The sequence below is a fragment of the Danio aesculapii genome, chromosome 22 (genome assembly GCF_903798145.1).
Source record: "Danio aesculapii chromosome 22, fDanAes4.1, whole genome shotgun sequence".
Taxonomy (NCBI): domain Eukaryota; kingdom Metazoa; phylum Chordata; class Actinopteri; order Cypriniformes; family Danionidae; genus Danio; species Danio aesculapii.
Genome location: NC_079456.1, coordinates 22,277,203 through 22,292,163, shown reverse-complemented (window position 1 = coordinate 22,292,163; position 14,961 = coordinate 22,277,203). Strand labels below are relative to the sequence as shown.

At 38.6% G+C, this 14,961-nt stretch overlaps 1 protein-coding gene across 3 annotated transcripts in view; it reads left to right on the top strand.

The window, feature by feature from the left end:
* Positions 1-14,961, top strand: part of LOC130216025 (guanine nucleotide-binding protein G(q) subunit alpha-like) — a 53,381-nt gene that overhangs the window by 26,371 nt on the left and 12,049 nt on the right. Inside the window, exons 2-5 of one of the 3 annotated variants that reach the window (XM_056447907.1) lie at positions 878-1,062; positions 1,422-1,576; positions 7,309-7,437; positions 7,721-7,849. In XM_056447907.1, coding sequence (XP_056303882.1) covers positions 878-1,062; positions 1,422-1,576; positions 7,309-7,437; positions 7,721-7,849 — 598 coding nt within the window. The remainder of the gene's footprint in view (positions 1-877; positions 1,063-1,421; positions 1,577-7,308; positions 7,438-7,720; positions 7,850-14,961) is intronic. The other 2 variants (XM_056447909.1, XM_056447908.1) reach the window with 2 other exon arrangements.

The following is a 14,961-nucleotide window of genomic DNA, read 5'->3' as shown; positions in this document are numbered from 1 at the left end:
GAGTTTCTTCACAGGTGTTGTTTTTTCTGAACGCTACCTTAGTACAAGTAGCTAAAACTCGCTCATTCCGGCGGGAACTGGTGGACATTTAACAAATTTAATCATAAGGTAAGCACAAAACAAAAGTTTCTATCTGGAGCTCCTTCACGGGACTTGACACTTGTAAACACTCGCTCCAGAGGGCTTGTGGCTCTCAGCACTGCCCACACTCATCCCCACTACCAAGCTGACCAATCACAGAGCTTGCGCTTTGAGTTGTTGCGACGTGTAGAAAATTTTTTTGAGAGGTGCTCGTCGACGTTGGCCATGTTGAGGGCTATACGACCGTGTGAATACTGCGCCTTACCATAGGCGTGTGCTTGATGCAGAAGTCTAAATAAGCCTTTAGTACACAATATAACTAACTACAGTAAAGCCCGCTTTAATTTATCTTAACTCTTTGAATTAAGCATGATGCTAATGGTCTAATCCAATTTAATAATCTATGCTAAGCTAAGCTTAAAGTGCTCCCGTCCGACTCTCCGATCAGCTGAACGCATTCGAAAATAGCAAAACTCAACTGTTTAACATTAGTTGAATTCTAAAAGTGTGAGTGTTTTGCAATAAAGTAGTGTGTTTAACTGCAATAATATACTCCAATACACTTTTGTTTATAAATGTTTTAGTTTTTTTTATTTTTAATCTTTATACAATAAAGAAATTACTGCAGTTTATCTGTTTGTGTTGCTGCCTTTTAGATTCCAAAGGCTTTTATTGTCTATTATTTTTTTTTTAATTTGGATTTATTTAATAAGAAGAACTATTTATTAAGTAACAACTATCCAAATTTCAGATCATAACCGTCATTACCAACACCTGTGTCTGTTTTGCTCCTCAGGGACAGGCGAGAGCGGCAAGAGTACGTTCATCAAACAGATGCGCATCATTCACGGGACAGGCTACACCGACGAGGACAAGCGTGGTTACACCAAACTCGTCTACCAGAACATCTTCACCTCCATGCAGGCTATGATCCGCGCCACCGAGCACCTCAAGATCCCATTCAGATTCGAAGACAACAAGGTGAGCGCAGCACACCGACAACCCCAGCTCTTATCATCGCTTTGATGCACGTCAAGATGCAAATCAAACCCAGATAGGCCATAAACGTGGCTATAAAAAGCACTACAAGGCTCGCCTGTAAATTTTATTGCAGTCACACCACGGTCAGCTGTCCTCTGCGCAGGATTATAGTTAATTATTCTCATGTTTTGTTTTTTTGCTTTTAAAGAATCAGTTAATATTTCCTAAAGAAGATCCTTAAAGTTTAACTCCACACGACTTGTGGCCTAGTTGGTTGCGAGCTGCTCTGGAAGTCATTAGTATTACACCGCTGTCAAGTCTTAAAGTGGGTTGTGTTTTTATTGTGTCTTTATCCGCAGAAAAACGCTCTGCTGGTGCGAGAGGTCGATGTGGAGAAGGTTTGCTCTTTTGACCAGCCCTATGTTGCTGCAATTAATAAGCTCTGGATGGATCCGGGCATCCAGGAAGCGTACGACCGCAGGCGAGAGTACCAGCTCTCTGACTCTACTAAATAGTAAGTGTGTGTGTCGTCATTGGCTATTGGCTGCTTTTAGGTTTATTGCTTTTAAAATGAGTCGTTGATTTTCTTTTTGAGGTCAGTTTATGTGTCTGAAAGCAAGTCCTACACGGACAAATGCTGTTTTAAAAGGACATTTCACCCCAAAATGAAAAAAATATATAGTTTAGACTAAACTTTCCTCCTTAACTTGATCAAACGCAGGTCTTTGAGGGTCAAACAAAAAAAAATTGCGCTAAGTGGCAAATATTCATTTTTGGATTTTGTTGTTCTGTTAAAAGACAAAAGAAGATATTTTGAAGAATGTTGGAAACCTATTATCCATAATAGGAAAACAAAATTGCTCTAGAATTGTTCAGAATATCATCTCTTGTTTTCAACAGACAAAAGCTCAGATGGGTTTGGAACAAGTGGAGGAAAAGTAAATAATGGCAATGAAATGTTCATTATTTGGGTGAACTCTCCTTTTAAGGCCCATTCACACTAAAGGCTGATTTATACTCGACGTATTCGCTTGAGTGTGCACTGCGACTGTGACGTCATCTCTGTTTTTGTGGAGGTTCGCTTTGGGTGCGCGCGGCGACTGTGACGTCATCTCCATGTTTGCAGAGGTTCGCTTCGGGTGCATGCGGCGACTGTGACGTCATCTCTGTGTTTGCGGAGGCTCGTTCGGGTTTGTGCGGTGACTAAATTCATTCCGGTGTTTGCAGAGGTTCGTTTGGGTGCGCGCGGCGACTGTGACGTCATCTCTGGGTTTGCAGAGGTTCGTTTGGGTGCGCGCGACAACTGTGACGTTATCTCTGGGTTTGCGGAGGTTCGTTTGGGTGCGCACGGCGACTGACGCCATCTCTGGGTTTGCGGAGGTTCGTTTGGGTGCGCGTGGCAACTGTGACGTCACCTCTGTGTTTGCGGAGGTTCGTTTGGGTGCACACGGCGACTGACGCCATCTCTGTGTTTGCGGAGGTTCGTTCGGGTGTGCGTGGCAACTGTGACGTCATCTGTGTTTGCGGAGGTTCATATGGGTGCGCGCGGCGAATGTGACGTCATCTCCATGTTTGCAGAGGTTCGCTTCGGGTGCATGCGGCGACTGTGACGTCATCTCTGTGTTTGCGGAGGCTTGTTCGGGTTTGTGGGGTGACTAAATTCATTCCGGTGTTTGCAGAGGTTCATTTGGGTGCGCGCGGCGACTGTGACGTCATCTCTGGGTTTGCGGAGGTTCGTTTGGGTGTGCGCGACAACTGTGACGTCATCTCTGGGTTTGCGGAGGTTCGTTTGGGTGCGCGTTGCAACTGTGACGTCACCTCTGTGTTTGCGGAGGTTCGTTTGGGTGCACACGGCGACTGACGCCATCTCTGTGTTTGCGGAGGTTCGTTTGGGTGCGCGTGGCAACTGTGACGCCATCTGTGTTTGCGGAGGTTCATTTGGGTTCGCGCGGCGACTGTGATGTCATCTCTGTGTTTGCGGAGGTTCGTTTGGGTGCACATAGCGACTGTGACGTCATCTCTGTGTTTGCGGAGGTTCGTTTGGGTGCGCACGCGGCGACTGTGACGTCATCTCTGTGTTTGCGGAGGTTCGTTTGGATGATTGTGGCAATTGTGAGGTCATCTCTGTGTTTGCGGAGGTTCGTTTAGGTGCACGCGGCGAATGTGACGTCATCTCATTGTTTGTGCAGGTTCGTTTGGATGATTGTGGCAACTGTGAGGTCATCTCTGTGTTTGTGGGGGTTCGCTTTGGGTGCACGTGGCGACTGAGACATCATCTCAGTGTTTGGGGAGGTTCGTTTGGGTGCACGCGGCGACTGTGAATTCATCTCGGTGTTTGTGGGGGTTCGCTTTGGGTGCGCGCGGTAACTGATGTCATCTCTGGGTTTGCGGAGGTTGGTTTGGGTGCGCGCGGCGACCGTGACGTCATCTCGGTGTTTGTGGAGGTTCGTTTGGGTGCGCGCGGTGACTGTGACGTCATCTCTGTGTTTGCGGAGGTTCGTTTGGGTGCGTGAGACATGATTTTGGCTGGCAGAGCGCACTACATTTTTTGAGACTCGAGTGAACAATTCGCACGATGCCTCATTTCATTTCAGTTGAATATAAATCACTTTGAAGAGATTTAGTCTGAAACAGGTACGACTGTACAGACATCTTTGTGATTCGTCCATGTGTGATCATAGGGATAACTTAATGATTAATAATATTTGGCTAGAAATTGCAACAGTCATTGGAAAGGAGGAAAGCTTTTGTTAAAAACTTTAGAAAAACATGATGCACAAGTTTGTCAAAAGCAAAAAGAGAGGCCGGGGCAAAAGTGAAGACCCATGTGGTTTTAATACACAACTAAAGAATATGTTTATCCACCTTTCATAGGCTTTACACTGTATATATTACAAGTTTGAATTTGAAACAATTTAATAATTACAAAAGTAAAATAAAGTAACAAATTATTTCTTTGATAACTGGAAAAGAATATTTGAACTTATCGGTTTATAATATACTGATGCCCTGTTTTTCTAGGCTTTATTGGTGATTAATAGTCAGGAATGTGTGTAGTGAACTAAATTAAAAAAACATCAGTATTTTTTTGTAAGTGTACCTTTAGTTTTTTTTTTTTTTTTGCTTAAATTCTTTCCATAATAAAAACATATATTTGAAGAGCAACTCATGTTTTGTTGTCATTAATATTTGAATAAACTATAATGGGTAGAACGGTCTGAGATATGAACAAAAGCAAGTGATGCATCAAAGTTTGATTTAAAAAATAAAAATCTTGTATGGTTGTAAAAAAATCCTTATAATCATTAAAGTAATTTATAAAAATAAATAGTTTTAAAAATCTTGAATGATATTAATGATATGACGTAGTTCTGGAAACTTCCTACTTCTATGTTTATCCTTCTGATTTTACGGTAAGTTTCCTTTGACTACCCCCTGTCATTTTAAAGAATATCTCAACGGTGAACGTGTCAAGTATAAAAGCCTTGTCCGTTTCGTAAGGTGCACTCACAGTCAGCAGAGGTCTGCGACAGGGTGCCAGGCGAAAGTATAAATCAGCCTTAAGAACGATAACTATCTGTAACTATATTTGTGTCCACACCAAGGGCCGATATTGCTCAATGTTCTGTTTTGTATTGTTGCTTTAATGGCTTAAGCTTTTTAACATTAAGTGGATTCTGATTTGTTGTTTTTCATATCATTCGTCAGCTAGAAAATAAATCTAAAAAGGATTTAAACTTGATTTATTTATGTGTGCCATTTTTGGTTTAGTTGAGGTGTGGATTAATTTCACTATTTAAATGACTGTTAAAACTGTATAGTTACAGTTGTCGACCCTATTGTGAATGGGCTGTTATAATTTAAGACTATCAGCTTTGTTGTTGTTAAAAGTTGCATAATTTGGTCATACCCACACTGAATTAAAAAAATATTTGGATTTGTGTTAAATATCTTCCAAACTTGAGTTTTTGTGGAACACAAAAGAATACGTTTTGAAAAATGTTCATGCTGCTCCTTTTTTGCCCCCATTGTATTGAATGTTTATACTAAGCAGTGCCTGTCATGATGCAAAAATATGTCTTAAAATAAACACAATAAATACAATAATATGACAAAAAGGCTGAATGTTTTATCTTATTTACCCTTTTTTCTTTCTGGATACTTTTGTCTTTGTAAAGAGTAAAATGTAAATGTTTAAGTTAATAAAAATGATCAAATGGACTTCGATAGTATTTGAATTAGTTTAACCACCCACATATCACCTCACTACCATACTAAAAACAATAATATATAGTTTGTATTAGGGATGCACCGAAAATCTGTGGCTGAAATGGCATTTTTTGGTTTTCATCTACTAGCTTACACTCTGTTCATTGTTGAAAATAGCTCAATATTCCACACTGTGGGTATTTCACTCATTTACATGTAAATTTAGTTATGCATGGACCAAACGTGCTCATCAGAAAGGAGAGGACATTTCTATGTAGTATACTTGTTCCTGCTGCTACTGTGCAGTCATGGCATCCCTGGTAAAATGACACCTCTCGGCTCATTCACTATCAATAAAATTTTATAGTCAGTTAATTGTGGCTAATTAATTAGTTTGTGGTTTGTTTGTTTTTAAATCAGTATGTTTTAAGTTAGTGAGTTAAATTTACTCTTATGAAATTGTTATATTATTTAATAAAATAATAATTATTAAAAAAAACATTTTTGATTTCGGTTTTTCGTGCATGCAGAATTTTTTGGTTTCGATTTCAGCCCATAATTTTTATTCATCTTCACCCCTAGTTTCTATGTTATTTGTTATGAGAAACTGTAGCAATAAACTGACAGTATTTATTATAACGCAAATAAATACATTTGAAAAGCTGCATGCAGTATTTTATGTAGATTTTGTTTGCATACTGCATAAAACGTTTTTTTTTTTACCAAGATATTTTATCGCCCAGCTCTGAGCTTATTTCTAATTAACAGTATTGAAACTTTCTGTTGACTTCTGAAGAAAGAACTAAGATACTTTGTGAATTTGTTTATATATTTTCAGCACATTTATATGGCTCATGACTACAGTATATGACAAAAGAAGAGCAGCATTAAATACAACTTTCTTTTGACTTTTGATAAAGGTTTGGAATGATGTCAATAAGTTTTACACTACCCGACAAAAGTCTTGTCATTGATCCCAGTTGTAAGAACAACAAATAATAACTTGACTTCTAGTTGATCATTCGGAAAATTGGCAGAAGGTAGATTTATTCTGATGAATCGTCTGTTGAATTGCATCCCAATCATCAAAAATACTACAGAAGACCTATTGGGACCCACATGAACTCAAGATTCTCATAGAAATCAGTCAAGTTTGGTGAAGGAAAAATCATGGTTTGGGGTTACATTCAGTATGGGGGCGTACGAGAGATCTGCAGACTGGATGCCAATATCAACAGCCTGAGGTATCAGGACATTTGTGCTGCCCATTACATTACAAACCACAGGAGAGGGCAAATTCTTCAGCAGGAGAGCGCTCCTCATACTTCAGCCTCCACATCAAAGTTCCTAAAAGCAGGTCAAGGTGCTCCAGGATTGGCCAGCCCAGTCACCAGACATGAACATTATTGAGCATGTCTGGGGTAAGATGGAGGAGGCATTGAAGATGAATCCAAAGAATCTTGATCAACTAGTCCTGCAAGAATGCTTTCTTTGCCATTCCAGATGACTTTATTAACAAGTTATTTGAGTCATTGCAGAGATGTGTGGATGCAGTCTTCCAAGCTCATGGGAGACGTACACAATATTAACTCTTTTTCCACTGCACCATGACTTTATATTCTACACTCTACATTATTTCTGTTAAGTAACAAGACTTTTGTCTAAGCAAAGTCAGACCTTACTGTCCTAATTAAAAATAAAAATCAAGGCATGATCATATTTTATTTTGGTAAAATAAACATAATCTGTAGACCTTTGATGTTCAAATAAGCCACTTCCGAATACCAAATGATCCACTAGAAGTCAAGTTATTATCTGTTGTTCCTAAAACTTGGGAGAGGCGACAAGACTTTTGTCAGGTAATGTAGTTTATACACAAATATTCTAAATCTATTCTTTTTAACCACTTTTAAATCCATTTGACAGATTTTTTTCCAACCCTGTCTGGAATATGTATAAAAAATGAGCAAATTCCGTGTGGGTCTGGCTGTATGTTTCTGCATATACACATGTACATTTACTCTGTTCGTCCCACAGCTACCTTAACGATTTAGAACGTATATCATCTCGGGGATACATGCCCACCCAGCAGGATGTACTGAGGGTCCGAGTGCCCACTACTGGCATCATAGAGTATCCGTTTGACCTGGAGAATATAATCTTCAGGTATCGGCAATCCACGGCACACAATTCCTGCCGCTGCTGTTTCCTGACCTTTAACCTGCTGCTGCAACTGCACTGCTGCCTTCCCTGATCGCATTCTCACCTTTGTTGTTGTTGTTGTTTCTTTGCAACTTTTTTTTTTTTTGAGGTGCTCTGAGCAAGCAGAAGGTTGTAGGGTCGCATCCCTGGATCCTGAGTTCCTTTTCTGAAGCTTTAAAATGGATATGCTGCCATGCTTGATTCTTTCTTTTCTTCCTTTTCTCTCCCCGTTTCTCCTTGTCTCTAGCTATCTAAGCGATTTGGAGCGTATCTCAGACCCGTCGTATCTGCCGACTCAGCAAGACGTGCTTAGGGTTCGCATCCCTACCACAGGGATTATCGAATATCCCTTCGACTTGCAAAGCATCATTTTCAGGTAGATCCTAATGTCGGAGAGGACTCTCTGCACCGGTTTGAATGTCTTCATGTTTGTAACGTTGATGTAGGCCAGATGAACGAATGAGATTTGATGCGTTCACTGTGATCATCTGTGAGTTGTTAATGGCTGTTCATTTCCTTTTTAGTCTTTAACCTCTTTGCGTCATTAACTTCATTAACATTCATGAATTAAATTTTTTGTCTCTTTTTATGCTGACGATAGTCAGGGGATTGTAAAATTTTTTTAACCATAAGGGGGTCATACTTAATTCAACTAAGTCCCGATTCTTGGGTCGAATTTTAGTAGAAAAACTGAGGAAAGGCAACAGTTTTCGTACAAAAATATTATTTATTTGTATGTAATGGTACAATATTATATTTTTATTTAATATAATTATCATTTTTAAATGCATTTATGTTTAGCAGTATATTAAGACATACAGCTAAATGGGTGCTTGCCAAAAAAATTCTAAAGTATTTAGCTGAGTCCAGAATGGCACACTATGCTGTTATGCACCATGTACTTATTCACTTACACACTCAACAGCATGTGTATGTAGTGTCATCCCAACTGGAACAACAATGTTTTTTTACTAAGCGGAAATTGAAACCGTTTCCCTGGTGATGTTTGATGGTGGCCAAATTAGTGAAATAAATGACCAAAATACCAAATAATACCTACCATGCGTATAACACGCATTGCCCATCGGTAGGCCATATAATCACTCTCATAGGAGAATATTGCTTTCACAATCCAAAATAAATAAAGTAATCCAACATGTGCGCCCGATAGCTCCGCCCCTTCCACTATGTGAGCAAAGCTGCTGTCGTTGAGTGTGTGAAGTGTCCAACATTCCACACTTCATTTTACCGGCTGAATAAGTGACTGATCCGGGTAATTAAAGTGCACTTATTATTTTTAGAGTGTTTTCAGTGTTCACAAAATGGCATAGAATAGTGCATAAGTATGCGATTTGCGATGCACGTTAAGACTTTTTTGTTTTGAATATAAGATGTAATAAATATGCATAAAAATATTTAAAAAACATACATAGTCAGATCAAGATAGAAAATGAGACTTTATTCAGCATCTCATGCATTTCAGACAAACTCAAAACACTGGGAAAGAAACCCAAAACAGTAGAATATAGAAACCACACTGCCTACTAGCATTTTTTTAAGTGTTATTGCAGAGCAACCCAGAACATAGCAGTATAAATGCTTACGATGGCATTGGCTACTTGCAGGGGCTGCGTTGTGTGGTACAACAATCACTTGAATGACAAGTAATGAGTAGGGTTAAGATATATGATGGTATATATTGCTACCATGTAATAAATTGTCAACCATAATAGATTTTTGATATATATAAATGTATACCAGAACATGTATATAAGTGAGTGTGGCTAACATGTATGGGATCTGTGGGGTTTCATGCTGCTCATTCGGATAAATTTGAAAACGCTGTTTTTGTCTTAGAAAACAGGGTGTCCGCTGGGTCTTAATGTCTTAAATTTCAAAACCTAAATTACTTAAAGCCTTAAAAAGTCGGAAATTCTCTGACATATTGTGTTGTAGGACTTTAAACAGATCTTAGTTTTGCTTTTTCCAAGTAAAGCTACTTAATTTGGGCTGATATCCATCGAATGACCAACAATGCATCTCAATAAAACATTATTTTTTATATTTAAGTTTTTATTGCAAAGAAATAGTTCACAACAGCTGGTAGTAGACATTTTTACAGCAAATTCTCCAAATTAAATTCCCTAATCAGGGAAATCACTAAAAGCAATTACTCATGATAATACCGGGCCTTAAAGTCTTAAATTTGACTTGATAAAACCTGCAGAAACCCTGTAAAACACTCCCCTGTCCACACTATCGTTTTAAATTCTTTCCATCATCTACACTAAAATGACTAAAAATGCTTTTGTTCAGTACTGCGCATGCGCACAGACATATGGCGATTTTACCTGTGTGATATCCACCTTTATTTACTTTACATCTCTTTGAAACTTTGTGTCTGCTTCGTTGTCTGCTTCTGCCGCTGAACTGTTGCTTTCATGTTCTTTAAAGAAGCAATATGGAGCATGTATAAACTGACAATAATCTTTAAAACAGTCATAACATACAGCATTAAAAAGACTTGCCTTACAATGTCATCCATTATCTTCGCTGAATAGGTCACATGACTAAAATGTGTCATTGTTTTCGAAAGCATCTCTTTTCACAATCCACACTGCAACACGAAAACAGCTTTTTCAAATGTATTCAATTTGGACAATGTTTTCAATAAGATACAATTTGGTTTCCTAAAAACTGGACGGAAGATCAAAATGGAGAGAAAAATATGCATTTTTAAACAAAACATATTAGAGTGGACATGGCGGAAAGAAAGTGCTGACTGGAGCTCTCGCAGTAACCTATCAGCTCAGTAATATGAGGTGAACTTCTACCTGTGATTTAGATTACCTGTTTTGGATTACTGACTTAACTGTGAATGTGAGTACAGAATAACTCTGTGTACAATATTCCTCAATAAATTAAACAGTCAGTTGTGTAGTGCTAAAACCTCGAAAGATGGACAATGTCCCCCAATTACCGATGTGACACCAATTGTACAGATTTTAATTTAGTATTTAATTTATTATTCCTCCTTTTGTACTATTAAAAATTGCTCCCGGTGCGGCATGGTGGCTCAGTTGTTAGCACTGTCACCTCACAGCAGGAAGGTTGCTGGTTCAAGTCCCGGCTGGGGCAATTGGTATTTCTGTGTGAAATTTTTATGTTCTTCCCGTACTTGGGTCTTCCCAGTACTGGGTTGAGGCTGGAAGGGCATCCACTGCGTAAAAACATATAAAGGAATAGTTGGTAGTTCATTCCGCTGCGGCGACCCCTGATAAATAAGGGAAAAGTCGAAGAAGAATGAATGAATGAGTGAATAAATTAATTAATATCACTCCCAAGCAGCCTCCCGCTAGGTCCTAGTGCCTGCCTCATGAGAAATATATTTAAGGGCTGCTGTGTTACATTGTTAAAGATTTAAGAGGAAAAAAATTGAATTCTATCTAGGAACAAAGCATCAATTGAAGTCATAAATTCACAAGTTTGGTTTTAATTTATTCTGACTCTTATGGAGAATAAAACTTTCAAACCCGACTCATAACTGTCATAACTACCTATTTAAAAACCTAAATAAATCAGAAAGTGAAATAGAATTTTGGACGTTTTCTCATGCCAATTAATGCCAGGCGTAGGTACCATCACAAAATTAAGTTCAGCAAAAAACTGGTTAATTATTTGTATTAAAAATAGTAATCATATTCTTTGTTCTTTGACAATAGCTAGACAACAGCTCTTGAGTCCTGAACGCCAACTAGATCACACACACAAAAGAGCATTAGCACACAGCCAGGAGTTTGAGCTCAGGACTATGAAGGGGGGGGCGATTATGAACAGCAGGTGATGCACCAACAACAAGCCCCTTCACAACCCCCCTGTTCAGATGAGATGAGAGAGAAAGCCTCTGAAGAGAGCCAATCACAAAAGCCCACCAATCGATTGAAAGCCAGCGTGTCAAACCCCTCCTACGCACACCGATGCCAAAAATAACTTCACTCTTAACATGAAAAAAAAAAAATAATCTCCCTCAATGTTTATTGAGAATTTCAAACAAACACTCGATTCCAAACAGCTCCGAACGGTGGCTAGGTCACATTCCATCTAAATTATGGTGCGTCTTTTTTATGGGTCGCATATTATTACATGCTGATGAACTGTGGAGGCTATGTTATGCAATACAGGTGAAGTGTTTCGGTTAAAGCGATTCAATCCAAGTTTATTTGTATAATACTTTTTTATGATGCATAACGTTTAAAAACAGCTTTACAGACAGCGTGTTTCTACTTTACAACTGAGAGTAACGTGGTCATCATAGGTTAGTGTTCAAATAATGCTCATATTGCAGAAGTGTAATCATGCATGTAATGACAGAATTCAAGCAGAATGAACGTGACTAAGGTGATGAATGAATACATTCTGTGATCATGATTGTGATGTGAGGGAAAACCGTTTGATTATTTAAAACTGAACTGGTATAATCTGTTTACTTGGATCCTTATGTAGAAACCTAATGCAAATGGAGACAGATCAGTGTAGCTATTTTTCACAACATTTTAAGCTAAACATGTAGTAATATATCGTCAGGTACGTTATTTGAATGCTTCGCTAATAAAATACATCTTTTATCTAGATTTAAATTCAGTATATCTGACATTTTTTCTGAGATTTTAGAGCCAAGTTTGAAAACGCTCGACCTCCTTTGGTGTTTTTTGCTAGAAGTCTTGAGTTTTGCAACCTTAACAGACTAGTTCACCCAAAAATGAACTTACTTACTTGCCTTCAAGCCGTCCTCTGTATGTATGATTTTTTTTTTTTTCTTTCCAGACGAACACAGTTGCTTTTAAATTTATCCTGCTTTTCCTTGCTGGACAAGGCCCTTAACACACCGAATGCCTTTTTCCATTGAGAAGTGCATCTTTTGAATGGTTTTCTAATGGCCACAAGTATTCTGCTTCTGGGCCTTGCGCGCCTCAAGTTTATCCGGCTGCTATGTCTTGAGGTTTTGTCAGTGCGCACTGTGCGCCCGCAGTTAAAAAAAAATCTACTCTGGGAGGCATTAACACATTGTCAGTTTTGATATTTTTCGTTCTCCAATCAAATGAAAGCAGAGGCGGGGTTTCTGTTGAGGTGACAGCAGGGTTTGTCTTGGCAAGAGAGCTACAGAGGCTTTTAAAGATGGAGGAGAGACTGGTGGTCGCTTTTTCGAGTTATCCAAAGCTTCACGAATCTTAAATATCACAATATTATTAAAGATTACAATTATAACTTCAACGGCTACGATCGCGCACATCATGCAGCTTATTCTGTCATTGCCTAGCGACATAAAGCACAGCACACTTTTTTCTTTACAAAAAAGGCAGTTCGGTGCGCTTCGCGTTATTAGAATGGAAAAGTGAGTTCGGTGTGATCGGCCTGCTTTGGTGTTTTTGGCTAGAAGTCCCCAGTTTTGCAGCCTTAAAGGACTAGTTTACTCAAAAAGGAAAATTACCACAATTTTTTTCCCCTCAGCCATTTATTTTTGTAAGAAAATTATGTAATTTTTTTTTTCAGATGAACGGTGTACTTTTACATTTTATCCTGCTTTTCCATGCTGAATAAGGCCCTGATCACACTGAATGCGCTTTTTGCATTGAGAGGCACATCTTTTGAATGGTTTTCTAAAGGTCATGAGCATTTGTGTGCAGCTTATGGCCCTTGCAAGGCTCGCCTGCTATACCCTACGGTTTTGCCATTGCGCACTGTGTGCCTGCAGTAAAAAAAAAATCAGCTCTGAGAGGAAAAACCGTGTTTAGTCAGTTGCGTCTTTTTCATTCTCCAATCAAATGAAAGCAGAGGTGGGGTTTCGGTTGAGATGACAGCAGGGTTTGTGTTGTCAAGATAACTACAGAGACTTTTTTTAAAGATGGAGGAGAGACTTGTGGTCGCTGTTTCGAATTATCCAAAGCTGTATGACTTCACAAATCTTGAATATTACAATATTATTAAATATTGCAATAGGGTATATGCAGAAGCATGTAGGACTTTTCATTTATTAGTAACCTGGGTCAAACGCTTCCAGTGAACTGTATGCCGCAACAAAATCGGCGCGGTCTGTTTTCTATAAAAATGAACAATCTCCTCTACCTGATTGATACATGATATAAAGTGGGTCTTAGAATGTACAAGAAGCACTGCATTAAATTAAATTTTTCTTCACCATGTCTTAAAAATATACAAATTTATTTTACTCCAGTGATTTCAATAGAGTATCTGCGCTAGTATGCTAATGTTGACAGGCATGTGTGTGTAAACAGCTTTTCATTTTCATCTCGTTTTACTCTTGAACAACTAAATGAACGCTGAAGTCTTTTTAACTGATTGTATTTTAATTACATTACACCATTGATGCTGTAGAAGGAACCGTATAAATTTGAAAAAGTCACATTAACCGTTCACTGGAAGTTTATCGGTATGGGAAGACGCACTAGCCATGCATATACCCTATTAAAACAATATCAACAGCAACGATCATGCACAATACGCAGCTGATTCAGTCGATACCTAGCGACAAAAAAAGCACAGCGCACTTATTTCTTACCTAACGTTATCGGCCCTTAATGGTGTTGGATAGTGACTTTTATTTTGTAACTTCCAAATGTATATAAATTCGTACACCACTAAGTGGTTAATGCATGTCTTATAAAGCTAGTTGATGTGTTTTTGTAACAGAAATATTTACAATTTTTGGATTATGAACTCAAATCATTGGCGTGGTGATGGCTGAACACACATTATGCGAGACTGACGCATACAATTGTATGATTCAGAACAGAACATGAACAGTTTACGTCAGAGTTTGGTTTTTTTTACTACAGAACACAACGATGAACAAGACAGCTAGTTCGTGTGGTGTTACGGTATAACATTATAAAGTATAGTACTTTTACAATGCCATTTTGCCACTGGATGTCAGTAATCGGAGTTTATAATTTAAAATAATGTGAAATATTTCTGTTACAAAAACAACTGAATCTGTTAACCCCATGTTGGCACCCAAAACTAAATTCTGTCAATATTTACTTAACCTCCATTAGTTTTAAAGTATTTTTGAGTGTCTTCTTATAAACACACACAAAGAAAGAGATTTTGAAGTATGTTGAAAACCAGTACCCCCTGAATTTTTTGAAATCATTATTATGGATCAATAGCTACTGGTTTCCAACATTCTTCAGAATATCTTCAATTGTGTTCAACAGTATAAAGATACTCCGTGTATTGGCTGAGTAAACGGAGAGTGCGCTAACCTGTACAGCTCAACGCTAAATTCGCTGAACTCCAGATTCGGTATGAAGGTTGAGTTGTCTTCCTCCAGAGTACGAGCGCTTATCCTCGTAAGTAGGTCAGCTGTACCTCCTGCAGGAACGGAGGCTGAAGAGGCTTTATTTTAGGTTGTAGCTCCTGAAGGAGTCCATTTATCAAAAGCTTTACGCACCGGCCGCTAGAGACTGA